Raw genomic sequence first — 14255 nt, 5'->3', positions numbered from 1 at the left:
CACCTTAATGTTCTACCCCCACTCAGGCCCAGAGCAATGGAGTTTGCTGACCATGGACTAGACCTCTGAAACTGAGTCAGAATATACTTTTCCCCCTCTAAGTTGTTTTTGTCAGGTATTTTGGTCATAGCAACAAAAGTTGCTTGGCACAGTAAACTTACCAGTTATTAAGAAAATGAAAAATGGCACTCACCTGTAAACCCAGTGATTCAGGTGCAGGGGCAGGAAATCAAAAGTTGGGCAACTTAGCAAGGCCCTGTCTTAAAAAGGGCTCAGTGTGTGGCTCAGTGGTAAGGCACCTCTGGGTTCCGTCCTCATTGCCAAAAGGTTTATTAAAGAACAAGCTCAGATTGCCAAGACGTGGTGAGAAGCTGTGACCTCAGGACCTGGTCACCAGGTACCTACTGGGAAGAAATTCCCCCTCAAAGAATCCTGGCTAATGGACCCAGACGAGCAGCATTTGAAGTTAGCACCTGCCCCCAAGAGCAGTCAGTCAGGGCTTCCTGAGGCCACACAGCTTGCAGCTGTGGAAGCTGCTCATGGAGAGGTGCTGGCCAGCCCTGTGGGGCACCTCGAGGACTTCAGGCCTGCAAGCCCAGCTCTGCACGTAGCGGCCAGCTCAGGGCCCCTGGAGAACACGGGCAGTCAGATCCATAACATTGGAAGCCACGTGGAACAAGCGACTTGGTGTCTTCCATAAGTAAATTTCAAGTTCAACAAAAAAGGAAAATAGTTGTAGGTGCTATTAAACAAAGAAGCAAACTCTGAAAGTTCCACTCAAAGAACTGTATGCATCTGCTTCAGATGCTTAAGGTAAAGTTTTAAGAGTTGGACATTGTGGTGCATACCTGTGATCCCAGCAACTCCGGAGGCTGAGGAAGGAGGATCATGAGTTTGAGGCCAGCCTCAGCAACTTAGGAGACCCTGTCTCAAAATAAAAAGGGCTGGGGATATGGCTCAGTGGTAAAGCACCCTGGATTCAATTCCCAGTATCATCAAAAATTTTTTTAAAGTTTTGAAACAGGGGCTGGGGATATAGCTCAATGGGTAGAGTGCTTGCCTTGCAAGCATAAGGCCCTGGGTTCAATCCCCAGCACTGCAAAAAAAAAGTTTTTGAAACAGGAAAATTTAAGTGTGAATGATATTGAGGAATTAACTATTTGTTCCCAGTGGCTTGGGAGGCTGAGGCAGGAGGATCACAAGTTCAAAGCCAGCCTCAGCAACTTAGTGAGACCCGAAGCAACTCCATAAGACCCCATCTCTAAATGAAATATATAAAAGGGCTGGGGATGTGGCTCAGTGGACATGCGTCCCTGGGTTCAATCCCCGGTACCAAAACAAAAACAGCTTGTTTAGGTGGGATGATCGCATCATGGTTTAAGTCTTTATCAGATACAAACTGAAGTCATTACAGCTGAGGAGCTGTTGTCCAGGATTTGCCTTAAAGTACTCCAGCCAAAAAGAAGGGTGGGGTTCAGCTGAAGTGTGCTGGCAGAGTGTGGCCGCAGTGGGGACACAGGCCTGTGCAGTGTCCTTGTGCTTGTGTGTGTCCCGTTCTGTAAGGAAGCCCTCTGCAGGGCACACATTGGGAGGGCCTGTGGGGAAGGAGGGCAGTGCAGAACACCACTCATCCCCATGAGGGTCCTGGGCTGGTGGCTTGTCCAGCTGGCCTGCCCCTCCCATGAGCGACAGTCACTGATGACATACTTTATGAATTTTCTGCCGCTAATTTTAGCCCCAAACTGCTCCCTGTTTGGACCCAGCATGCTTCAGGCCGTCCCATGCCTGGGAGGGGAGCGCATGAGCAGTGACCCCCGGGAATGTTACAGGGCACAGCAGCCATGGCCACGGCCCTCACCTGGAGACTGGTGACCATGTGACCATCCAGACCCTGCAGGGCCCCTTGGGGCAGGCTGGGAAGACCAGCTTTGTCCTTGAGGACGGGGCCTGCTGCTTGGCATGGAGGCAGAGGTCTTGGGAGGCCCAGGGAGGGTGCCAACCTCCAGTTCTTCAGAGCCCTCAGTTCCTCTTGCCTCCAGATCCCTGGGGCCTGGCTCCTCTGCTCTCTCTGTCTGTGCCTGATGCCTGAGCCCTGCTCCCCAGCTAAGCTCCAAGAGTTAACTGCTGCTGGGTGGCGGTTCTGTCCACAGTACATCTCCCTTCCTGTTCACAATGGACACGCCCCTAGGTGAGGGTTTGATTTGGCATGAGGACACATTGTATATTCAACATTTCCAGGAGAAGTGGAAGTATCAACTCCCACCTGTCTCCAAGGCTAGACAGAAAGGGAAGTGTCCATGCCATGTGGAAGTTGCCTTTCAATCCGATGGTCACTTCATTACACTCCGCCCCCCACCCCTGTCTCCCCCAGATTTTTCCTCTGTTCCATGCGCTTGGAGCGAACGGCCTCCTCATTGAGTATGAAGACATGTTTCCCTACGAGGGCCACCTGAGGCTGCTGAGGGCCACGCACGCATACAGGTACGACCAGGCAGCCTACCGGGAAAGCCCAGCTGGGCGGGATGGTCAGGAGTCCCAACTGTGTGGGCATGTCCCTTTTCTGTCTTTATAAATGCATGTCCTTAATTATAAGAACTGATAATAAAATGAGCACATTGTAAAATAAGACCTGAAGAGAATTCAAGGACATTTTAAAGCGCACATGGGCACCCACCATGACCTTGTGGAGAAGAGCTGCCAAGTGCAGGTGGGTCCCACTCTGGCCTCTGCCGCCTGAGTGCCGAATGCCGTGGGCTGGTGTCGCGTCCCCTCTGGCCACAGAGAGAGACACGGCAAACGTCTGAAGCTTTGGAAGTTTATTGTGCACAGGTTCTTTCCTACGCTTCTCTTACCCCTAACTTCTTCGCACTTTCAGCTTTCCTTTTCCCAGCTCCTTCCACTCCCGCGTACTTCCTCCTTCCAGCTCCGCTCCCGCTGCTGCCGCGGCCGCCGTCGTCGCCGCCGGTTCTTCCGCTTCTTCCGTCCCTTCCTCAGCTTCTCCCCCTACTCTCCCACCCACCAGACTTATATACACTTCAGTCAATCAGGGGAGAGTACACGAGATAAACGCGGACAGCTGCAGGCACAGGACGGGTGCACGAGGGGGGGCATGCTCTAGTCACATCATTAACTAGCCAATTATTGGAATTCGCTGGTTGTTTACTGTATAGCTGGCCGCCTCCGGCTCAGCGTCAGGCGCCATCTTGACCACGCCCGAGGCTGGGGTTCCCGGAAAACCCCACAGATCCCCCTTCTTTAATATTAAACTAAGGCTCGGGACCGTGTCTGTCTTAGGCTGAGTGGTCAGCATATGTCCTTACCCATCATCAGAGCCTGCAGAGCATGCTGCAGCTCCTGTCTTAGGTCAGTACACAGCCACCTCCTTCATTACCCGTCCTTGACTACCGATCCAGCATCAAGAGCCATACTAATGGGGGGCTGTCGGCCTTTAGGGCGGTCATGGCTTGATGAAAAATAATTTGATCTCTCTATTGGCTAGCTTGCAGATGCATGCTAAAACGAATGAAGAGAAGGAGGCCAAGGCAGAGGAGTACCACCATAGCTCCTAAGCTTGTCCACTGTTTGACAAATCTATAAACAGAAGAGGAACCTTATAGCCATATTAAATACAGAAACAATATACATCCCAATAGAGTTACAATATGGGTAACACAAAGCAGCTCTCAGGGAATAAACGCATCCCAGTCCCAAAAGTTCTTGCAAGGTGTCCACTTGTTCTTATAATGAGTCCATTCTCTGATAGAGTCTCTATGGTCTGTAAGGCTGCAACTGCATTCTCGGCCGAATGATCGTTGTTGTGGTTGTGTCAATGCTGCTACTGCAAGGACTGTGGTGGCAGTGATCACGGCTGTTGCAATGTCAAAGCCTCTTCTGTTTCTTGATAATAGCACTGACAATTCTGTATCTGCAACAAAAACTAGGACTGGTAGGAAGATAGAAATGTGCAAATTGCACAGGTGGCAAAAGAACCATTCCAGTATTGTGAGAGATAGGACACAGTTAGTGAACAGTTAAGAGGTGTTATTAGAAATGTTAGTTGGTAGAAACATAAAAAAGAGAAAATACACAAGCTGACGTGGGAGGAAAAGCAATATCACAGCTAGGGTCAGCAGAACAAGTTGCTCTACTCTGGGTCTGATTTGTAGCATGATTCCAACGGCAAAGTGCAGAGATTTCTCCTGTTAAAGCAAAGAAAGGCTAGAAATATCCTTGTCACCAAAAATAGCACGACCTGAAAAATCATCAGTAGAATTGACAGACTTGTAGAGAAATTGGTGAAAAGCAAGAAAAGGAGGGATAAAAAATATGTTAGTCAGAAATGAAAAATATGGCCAGGCTAACAATGGCCCATAGGTTCCGGGTTTGCCTTTCCGTCTGAGTTTTCATTATTGGAGGAAGGCTCAGACTCGCCATTGTGAGGAGGAGCAGAATCACTTGCATGCTGTAAAACTCTGACCAGCCTTTCTGGAATCCAGACTGGAGTCTGTTGATCCTGTGGGAAAATACAAACAGACCCTCGGACCCAACGAAGGACTGGATCCGGTCCTTTCCAACAACCTGTCAGGATATCTTTCCATTTTGCCCATACTTGAGAAGTATTATGGGGATTATAATGTCGATCAGCTGCAGAATGGCCGTCCCTATCCAAAGTTAAGAAATTTAGAATGAAAAGAACTAAATTAAGTTTATCTTTAGGAGATTTGTAGGAGGCTCCTATTCCCCCTTTTTGTTTATTTAAACAATTTTTTAAAGTAAGATGTGCTCTTTCTACAATGTCCTGTCCCTGAGGATTATAGGGGATGCCAGTGACTGATTGGATGTTAAATGTTTGTAAAAACAACTGGAAGCTTTTGGAAGTATAAGCAGGACCATTATCTGTTTTAATGACTTTAGGTATGCCCCAGCCAGCAAATGCTTGTAGGCAGTGTTGAATGACATCTTTTACCTTTTCTCCAGAATGAGCGGAAGCCATAATGACCCCTGAAGCAGTGTCTACTGACACATGTACATACTTAACAGTACCAAATTCAGAAATATGGGTTACATCCATCTGCCAAATATGGCCAGGCAGCAGTCCCCTAGGGTTAACTCCAAAGGATTGCACTGGGATTAAAGGAGCACAATGTTGACAATTTTTTACTATTCGTCGAGCCATACATTTGGATATAGGAAATTTTCTGCTCAAAGTAGTGGAATTTACATGAAATTTTTCATGAAAGAGTTTTGCTTGTTCCTCTATGGAAAAAACAAAAATTGATTTGGTGGCCATATCTACCAAGTCATTAGCATTGGCCAAAGGTCCTGGTAAATTAGAATGAGCTCTAATATGTCCTACATAGAATAGATGTTTACGCTGTAGGATAAGGTTTTGTAGTGTAGTAAAGTAAGAAGCTACCGTGGACATGGAAGAAATATGAGGTACCGTTTCAAGAACCTGTAAAGCGTTAACGATATATAAGCTATCAGATAGAAGATTGAATGGCTGATTATCTGCTAATTTAAAGGCTAATATTACAGCTGCAAGTTCAGTAACCTGTGCAGAGTTGGGTGGAACTATTATGGTATGAAGTTGTTTACCGATAAGTACTGCACCTACTCCATTTTTGGAGCCATCAGTAAAAATGGTTACACAATCTTTAAGAGGCTGGACACTAGTCACTTTTGGAAAAACTATGGGAGTATTTTTACAGAATTGAATCCAGGGATGTTGGGGGTAATGGTTATCGAACTGAGCTGAAGTGGAACAATATAATACTGACCAATCATCATCATTATTAATTAACCATTTAATTTGCTGAGTGGAATAAGGAGTTATAATAATAGACGGATGGATTCCAAAAACAGTAATGCAAGATTCTATTCCCTTGAATATTACCTGAGCAATAGCTTGGGGATATGATTGCAATGTTTTAGCTGGAGAGCTAGGGAGATTTATACTTTGCAGAGGTCCTCCTTGCCAAACTATGCCAAAAGGGGTATGTTTCTCCGAGATTATAATTAAACTTAATGGTTGAGTAGGATCACAACGATCAACGTAACACTGCTGAAGTCTATTCTCTACTAGCTGTAAGGATATCCGCGCTTCAGGAGTAAGTTTCCTAGGGGAATTCAAGTCAGGATTACCTTTTAATATATCGAATAAAGGTTTTAATTCCCCTGTGGATAATTTTAAATAGGATCTAATCCAGTTAATGTCACCTAAGAGTTTCTGAAAATCGTTTAAGGTATTCAATTGATCTGTTCTGATGGTCAACCTTATTGGTCTGACTGTAGTAGCAGTGAGCCTTGTACCCAGATATTCTTGGATCTCCTCTAATTGTAATTTTTCAGGGGCTATCGTTAGTCCTCTCTTTTCTAATGCTTCTAACAAAACTTCTTTTTCTGGATGGCAAATAAGTATATCGTCCATATAGTGATAAATCAACAATCTCTTAAACTTTTGTCTAGTAGTTGTTAACGCTTTATCTACGTATATTTGACATATAGTAGGACTGTTAGCCATACCTTGAGGCAACACAGTCCATTCGAATCTCTGGTCAGGCTGAGTGTGATTAAGAGAGGGCAAAGTAAAGGCAAATCTCCAACAATCACTTTTGTGCAAGGGTATAGAGAAAAAGCAATCTTTTAAATCCAGAATAATAATAGGCCAATTTTTTGGTAGTGCAGTGACAAGAGGGAGTCCACATTGGACGGGTCCCATAGGGTACATTTGTTCGTTTATGGCTCTTAAATCATGTAATAACCTCCATTTTCCTGATTTTTTCTTTGTTAAGAATATTGGAGTATTCCAAGGAGAGGTAGAATGTTGTAAATGACCTGCTTGTACCTGCTCTTGTACTAACTTATGAGCTGCCTCTAGCTTTTCTTTTGTTAGGGGCCACTGTGGAATCCAGCGAGGCTTATCATCTTTCCATATTATAGGGATTGATGGTTTATCAGTGGCCCCTAGGAAAAACCCAATCCATGAGAATCATTTTTTGGTGGAAGTAAAGGCAGTGGTTGGGTAGATCCTTGGCTATGTCTTCCTAATCCTTTTTTATCATCATAATTCATATTTTGTAACATATTTCTTACAGGAGTCCCTTGGTAAATCTGGTCAGTGGTGAGTTTCATATCCATTTGCTGCAGGACATCTCGTCCCCATAGGCTAATAGGAACATTACAGACATATGGTTGAAATATTCCTGTGTGTCCCTCTGTATCTTTCCATGATAATGAGGAAGCACTTTGATTGGGGCTCTCTGCTACTCCTAAGCCTCTCAAGCTCTGAGCTGCTGTGATCAATGGCCAGTGCTTTGGCCAGACCATTGCACTGATAATACTTTTGTCTGCTCCTGTATCTAATAAACCTGTAAATTCCATATTTCCCACTTTTAATTTTAGGAGGGGCCTCTGTCCCATATCCATAGTAAGGTTTATTAAAGTGGTTCCTGTTGATCCAAAACCTCCTTGTCTTTTATTTGTATTTTCACTGGGCCACAAAGAATGTTGACTGGGCAATATAAGCATTTGTGCAATGCGATCCCCTGGAGAGATGACCGTAATTCCTTTTGGTGAAGAGACCAAGGCTTTTATTTGTCCAGTGAAATCAGGATCAATAACCCCTGGGTGTACTATAAGTCCTTTTAGTGTTGAGGAACCTCTACCTAGTAATAGCCCTACACTGTTCTGTGGGATTTTTTCATGCCAGTCGGTATCAACCATCTGCACCCCCATATCTGGGGTTAGTATGAGTCTGGAGGTGGCACAGATGTCCAATCCTGCACTCCCTGAGGTGGCCCTGCGCTCCCCTTCTCTGTGGGAGGATACCACCGTCGGGGAACTTGTTGAATTACCCCGTATATTTGTTGCGGGCCCCGGGGAGGGCCCTGTCTCCCGTTTTTCTTTGAAGTCTAGGATTCAACCCTAGGAAATTATCCTCCCTATCTCTAATAGGCTGACAGGCACTATTCCGATGACCCCCCCCCTCTGCATCCTGGACACAGCCCTGGGGCATAAGGTGTAACAGATTTTACTATAGTTATCTCTTATCTTTTGTTAGGGCATTTTCTCCTTGCTGCTGATTTTGTGCATCTATTGAAGTGTATTGGTCTTCTCCTATTAACATTTCTATCGGGAAACCTTGCCACTATGTTTCTGCAAGCAGTTTCAACAGCTGAGCTCTCCAATTAGCCATTGTTCTCCAAATAACACTGCTCTGCATAGTCTTAACTGCCTCTTTAAAGTTTTTCTAATGGTTGATGATATCTCCATTTGCTCCTCAAATACGGGCAGGTTCTACAAATTTTGAAGCTCTTTTTATTAGGCTTAGGTTTCTCCTACCTTTTTCCCTTGTTCTTAAGTTTTCACTACCACTTGGCCATTCCCCCCTGGGGGCTCTCTGCGCCAGACCCAGTTCCCTTTTTTCCCTTGTTCTTAAATTTTTTGAGCAATTATTTTCTAGGTCACCACCACTCAATTTTTCCTCACTTTATTCTCTTTAAGCGTTCTTTTCTGTTACTATTAGACCCTGTTCATGAAGATCCCCCTTGTGGCACACTAAGCGGCTTTTCTTTACTTTAGCTGTTTGTTTTTGTTTTTTTTTTTTTTCCTCAATGGCGTCCCATTGTTTTTCAATGGTTCCCTGAGGGGTTGCCGCACCCAGACCCCATTGCTACTAATCTGAATAGCTTTAGTTATGGCAATTACAATAACAGTGGCCTAGCTGCCAGGAGCAAGGAGATTGCTGAAAGGAAAACTATCAAATGCGCATTAAAATTTTTATAGCGGCTTTTCACGTACTACCTAATTGGACCGCTCCAAGCATGTTTCTACTTTCACTTTAATTAGACCGCGTTCCACGCGCCAGGACCGCTAATGGCGTGTCCCGATACCGGACCACCTTCCGTGTGTCCTTATTTTTATTTTAATTGGACCGCATTCCGCGTGCCCCCAGGACCGCTGATAGCGTGTCCTGATACCCTTTAACTGGACCGCATTCCGCGTATCCGGATAGTCGCTATACCGTGAACGTCGAGGCGCCTCTCCTTTACCTGTTTACCTTTTTTGACTTCTTTACCTGTTTACCTTTTTTGACTTCTTTATAACCGGTTTAGCTTGTTAAAAAAAATTTTTTAGATATCTTACCTTGTCCCTTTTATAGTCCCGGGTTTCGGCACCAGCTGTCGCGTCCCCTCTGCCCACAGAGAGAGACACGGCAAACGTCTGAAGCTTTGGAAGTTTATTGTGCACAGGTTCTTTCCTACGCTTCTCTTACCCCTAACTTCTTCGCACTTTCAGCTTTCCTTTTCCCAGCTCCTTCCACTCCCGCGTACTTCCTCCTTCCAGCTCCGCTCCCGCTGGCCGCCGTCGTCGCCGCCAGTTCTTCCGCTTCTTCCGTCCCTTCCTCAGCTTCTCCCCCTACTCTCCCACCCACCAGACTTATATACACTTCAGTCAATCAGGGGAGAGTACACAAGATAAACGCGGACAGCTGCAGGCACAGGACGGGTGCACGAGGGGGGGCATGCTCTAGTCACATCATTAACTAGCCAATTATTGGAATTCGCTGGTTGTTTACTGTATAGCTGGCCGCCTCCGGCTCAGCGTCAGGCGCCATCTTGACCACGCCCGAGGCTGGGGTTCCCGGAAAACCCCACAGGCTGGCCCTTGAGTTGGGGTTACAGCTGAGAGGGAGAGGATGGAGGTTCGTAGGGCCAGACGCGGTGGGCTGCAGTGACAGGTCATGTGGCTTATTCTGAATGGCCCAGAGGAAAGGGAAGGAGGGGAGCCCACAGACCCCAAAGGTGGGAGAGAAGTGGCCAGTGGCATGCAAGGATTGAGGAAGGGTCAGATCTCTCACCCTGATCGCTGACAGCCCTGCCGTGGGTGTGGCCTGGCCAGCCCCACCCAGCAGAGCTCTGGGCGTCTTGTGCCTGGTGCCTTCAGGTGCAGAGGGGCGGCTGCGGGTGCTGGGGCCCTGCCGAGGCCTGCAGCCCGTGCTCTGCGTGTTCTTTGGCTCATTTTTCTTAGGGGGAACATGTTTTATGTTGTCTGTATTTTTAGTACTGAGGAGCGAACCCAGGGGCACTAAGCTACTTCCCCAAGTGGCCCAGGCTGGCCTGGACCTTGCCATGCTCCGCCTTGGCCACCCAGTAGCTGGGTGACCAGCGTGGCCCCACACCCAGCAGTGGACATGTTTCCCTGGTCTCCTTTCCTAGTAAGAAAAGCCCCAGGTTCCTTTGAACCTTGAAACAGGTATATTAGAGTAACGACGTTACGTGATTAGTGCACCTGACTGGTCAACTTACAAGACGGTGAGAACACTCGAAACGAGACGCTTTCCTCCCGAGACAACCCCATAGCTGACACCCACGCTGGAGCAGGCGGCGGCCCTTCCCTGGAGCGACGGCCACATGCTGGGGTGGGGGCCGGAGGCGGTATGATTCCGTGAGAAGTGCCACGTCTCATCCTGTGGATTCCCCGAGGGGGGGCGTCGCTCCCACAGCCTTGAACCTGGAGCTGTAGAGTTGGACTCACTGTCCTCAAGGCCTGAGCCTGAGGAGGGACAGGTGGTGTGACCCTCATGGTCTTTGTCTCTCCAGTCCCTCCGAAGTCACAGAGATCCTGCGTCTGGCCAAGCTCAGCAAGTTGGAGGTGGTTCCCTTGGTGCAGACGTTCGGACACATGGAGGTGAGTGCAGGGTTGGGAGCCGCCTGGGGCTGGGCTTGTCCACTCTCCTGAGGCCACTGCCTTGGACGTGCTGCACCTGTGAGCACCAGAGCGCACGAGCGCAGTCGTTGTCACTTGGTACTGAAGCTTTTCTCCATCTGCATCAGACAACTGTGCTTCACCAGCAGAGCCCTCCTGCCCACCTTGACGCACCCTGGGAAGTGCCTCCCTGTGCCCTGCTACCTGCCCTGGGGCTCCCTCCCAATCTGGTCCTCCCAGCTTCCCCAGGAGGCTCTCCTGCCACCCTGCCCTGGGCTCTGAGCCTGACCTGCTCTGTGGCTGCTGCCGCCTGTGTCCACCGTGTTGCCACAGGAGTGGCAGCTCTGGTCCTCTCCTGTCAGGCCCCTCGATGGCCTTGGGCATTGCTGACAACCCCTCTCCTGCACCTGCCCCTTCCTGACCTCCCTGTTCATGGCTGTGCCCCCTGGGCCTCCATTCTGGGTGCCTCCTCCAGATGGCATCCAGGGAGAGTGGGGAGTGGGAAGGGGTGGGGCAGGGTTAACTCAGCGCCCAGTGTGTCCCCTCTGGCAGTAGAGGACCTGCTGGGAGCATAGGAAGTAGCCCTCACACGTGACGGTCCCTCAGAGCCCTGCAGTGGCTGTCGGGAGCCTGTGCTTTGGGGACCACCCCTTCCCGTGCCCAGCCAGCAGTGTCCCGGCCTCTAGTTGGAAAGGTGGGCGGGACCATCTCCAGCTCTGCCCTCAGCTCAGTTGGGAGTGGCTGCTGAACAGCTGGGAAGAGGCCCCGTGCAGGGCTGTGGTGAGGGTGGGCGGGGCCCTCGGTGGAGAGGCGGCCCAGCAGCTGGCGCTCCTCCACAGTTCGTGCTGAAGCACACAGCCTTCGCACACCTCCGGGAAGTGGCGCCCTTCCCCAGCACCCTGAACCCCCACGAGGCGGAGTCCCTGGCACTCGTGGGAGCCATGATCGACCAGGTCCTGGAGCTGCACAGAGGTGCCCGCTGGGTGCACATTGGGTGTGACGAGGTGGGTGTCGTCAGCCACTCTGCAGCCCTCCTCCCCTCAGGGCCGCGTTCCACCATGCCGGGATGTCACGTCCAAGACCAGAGAAGAGACAGGGCTGCGGGGGAGCAGGCCCAGGGCGGATGTGCCCAGCAGGGGCAGTCCTGCAGAGCCCCAGTAGGGCCCCCTGGGTGTGGGACGAGACGAGCACCCACTGGCCTGGGCAGCGGCCAGAGTGAACACCAGCCCCAGTCTTGGGCAACTTCTTGCCCTCAGAACTTTGTTCCAAGCAAAGAAGTGCAGTGCAGGGTGGCGGGGGAGTGCTGCCTTAGGAGCCAGAAGCACCAGCAGGCAAACGTGGCTCCCGGGGACCCTGGTGGTGTGACCCCAGCTCACCCAGCGGCCCATCCCTGCCCCCTGCACTGATCTGACTCCAGATGTGTGGCAGGGCCTGGGGCAGCTCTGAGCCCCGAGGCCTCTGCAGGTCTGCAGCCCAGGGGAGGCCCAGAGCTGGGCCTACACATGGGGACATTGAGACCTGAAGGTCCCAGTTTCAAAGTGCACCTGAGCACGTGAGTGTTTGCGTGTGTAAGCGCACACCTCAGCAGCTCACAGTGCGCTCTGGTGTGTGACCCTCCCCTCCACCTCGCCCTAGAGCCTGCACTCCTCACCCCAGCTGCAGCCCCCAGGGTACTCCGCCTCCCTGGACCTGCCTGGTCTCAGGGCGCCACATCAACGGAAGGAACCACAGGATAGGTGGCCTGTGTCTGGCTCCTCACGCAGTGTCCAGGCAGGACTGCCCACAAGGTAGTCTAGGGTCAGGAACATCCTATTGTAGGGCTTGTGTTTAGCTGCTACTCTCCTGGACAGACAGCCCCCCTTGGCTGTCTGCATAGGGCTACTCTAGACCTCTGAGGGGTCCTGTACAGGTGGCTGACCTCCTCCCCACGGGCTTCCCTGAGACCGGGGATGTGGCGGGAGCCCCAGGTGCGGAGGGCGGAGCCGGAGCCGAGCGTGCTTTCTCCCTCAGGTCTGCCATCTGGGCGAGGGGGAGGCCTCGAGACAGTGGCTGCAGCAGGAGCAGAACAGCCATGCAAAGCTCTGTCTGTCCCACGTGCGGGCGGTGGCCAGCCATGTGCTGGCCCGACACCCTGGCACTACTCCCCTGGCGTGGGACGACATGCTGCGGGACATTCCCCAGGACCAGCTCACAGGTTGGCCCCAGGGTCCAGGGACGGGGCTTCCGCAGGCCTGCCCAGGACCTCTGACTGCAGTCTCAGAAGCCAGCCTCCGTCTTCACAGAAGCCAGTCGTTCCCTTAGGGTGGCTCTAGGCTTGCTGGAGTGGGCTGCTGAGGGCCCAGGGGAGGCACAGTGCTTCAGGCAGCCTTGGTCCTCGGTGGCCAGCCCGTGGCCACCTCTAGCTCCTCCAGGGCTCAGGGTCCTGGCTCACCCTACCTGAACCTTGGAGAGGACACTGAGGTGCCCCTTCCCAGCCAGGGAGGGAGGTGACATGTAAGCACATCCCCGCCCCCCAGAGCCAGAGGCTTAATGAGTCCCAGGGCAGAGCAGGGGTCCAGTGCTGGCTGCTGCCCGTGCTTCTGAGTCTCCCTGGTCCTCTGGCAGCCACTGGCCATGCATTTTTAGACTAAGATTGATTAGAGAAGCTGGGTGTGGTGGTGCATGACTTAATCCCAGTGACATGGGAAGCTGAGGCAGGAGGATTGCAAGTTCGAGACCAGCCTCAGTAAATTTGACCCTGTTTCAAAAGTTAAGGGGGAAAAGGAAGAACTGGGGGTGTGGCTCAGTGGCAGAACACGCCCAGGTTCAACCCGCGTAGGAGAGAATGAGCTCTGACGGGGCAGCTCTGGCCCCGTCACTTCCAAGGCGGGCACCTTCAACCGCGTCATTCGTGGCTGGACACCTAGCACAGCCCTGAGCCTGAGATGGCCACCCTGAAAAGAAGGGGTATGTTCCCATCTTAATGCCAGAAGAGTGTGTCCAGGAGCAGGGAGTGTGGTCTGGATAGTCCGTCTGCCCTCATGGCTTCACTCTGTCCCCAGCGTCCGGGGTACCGCAGCTGGTGGAGCCTGTGCTCTGGGACTACGGGGCCGACCTGGACATCCACAGTAAGGGTCAGTATCATGCTGCCCAGGATCTGGGCTCCATGGCCACATGTCAAAATGGGCTGTTTCCCTGTCCCTTGCAACCCTGTAGCATGGCCTGCCCAGCCTGGAGGGATGCAGGTGCCCTGTCTGCTTGGCTGACCAGCTTGTGAGAGAAGGGCCAGGCATAGCCTCCTGCCTGGGCACTGCCCCCTGCCTGGGTATGGCCCTGCTTTTCTGCAGAGCCCACCCCAGAGGAGCCCAGCAGACCCAGGACAGTTGTGTCCGCCCTCAGCCCTTCACTTGCGCTTTCTCTGCCCAGTTCTCTGGCGTCTTTTCCTAGTAAGCCAGTGTAACTAGATGAAGCTCAGGTGTGGGCTGCTCGCTGCCAGCAGGACCGGTGTGGGGTCTCGGGGTGCACGTCCCGGGCTTTGTGGCAGGCTCTTTCCGTGAGAGCCACTC

At 51.1% G+C, this 14255-nt stretch overlaps 1 protein-coding gene across 1 annotated transcript in view; it reads left to right on the top strand.

Annotated features, from left to right (window-relative positions):
• Hexd (hexosaminidase D) overlaps nt 1-14255 on the top strand; it is a 28019-nt gene that overhangs the window by 9785 nt on the left and 3979 nt on the right. Inside the window, exons 3-7 of the mRNA XM_047543975.1 lie at nt 2372-2481; nt 10605-10692; nt 11550-11714; nt 12721-12904; nt 13752-13823. Coding sequence (XP_047399931.1) covers nt 2372-2481; nt 10605-10692; nt 11550-11714; nt 12721-12904; nt 13752-13823 — 619 coding nt within the window. The remainder of the gene's footprint in view (nt 1-2371; nt 2482-10604; nt 10693-11549; nt 11715-12720; nt 12905-13751; nt 13824-14255) is intronic.

This window comes from Sciurus carolinensis, chromosome 3 (assembly GCF_902686445.1).
Source record: "Sciurus carolinensis chromosome 3, mSciCar1.2, whole genome shotgun sequence".
In the NCBI taxonomy this organism is placed as follows: domain Eukaryota; kingdom Metazoa; phylum Chordata; class Mammalia; order Rodentia; family Sciuridae; genus Sciurus; species Sciurus carolinensis.
This window is presented reverse-complemented; position numbering and strand designations above follow the sequence as displayed.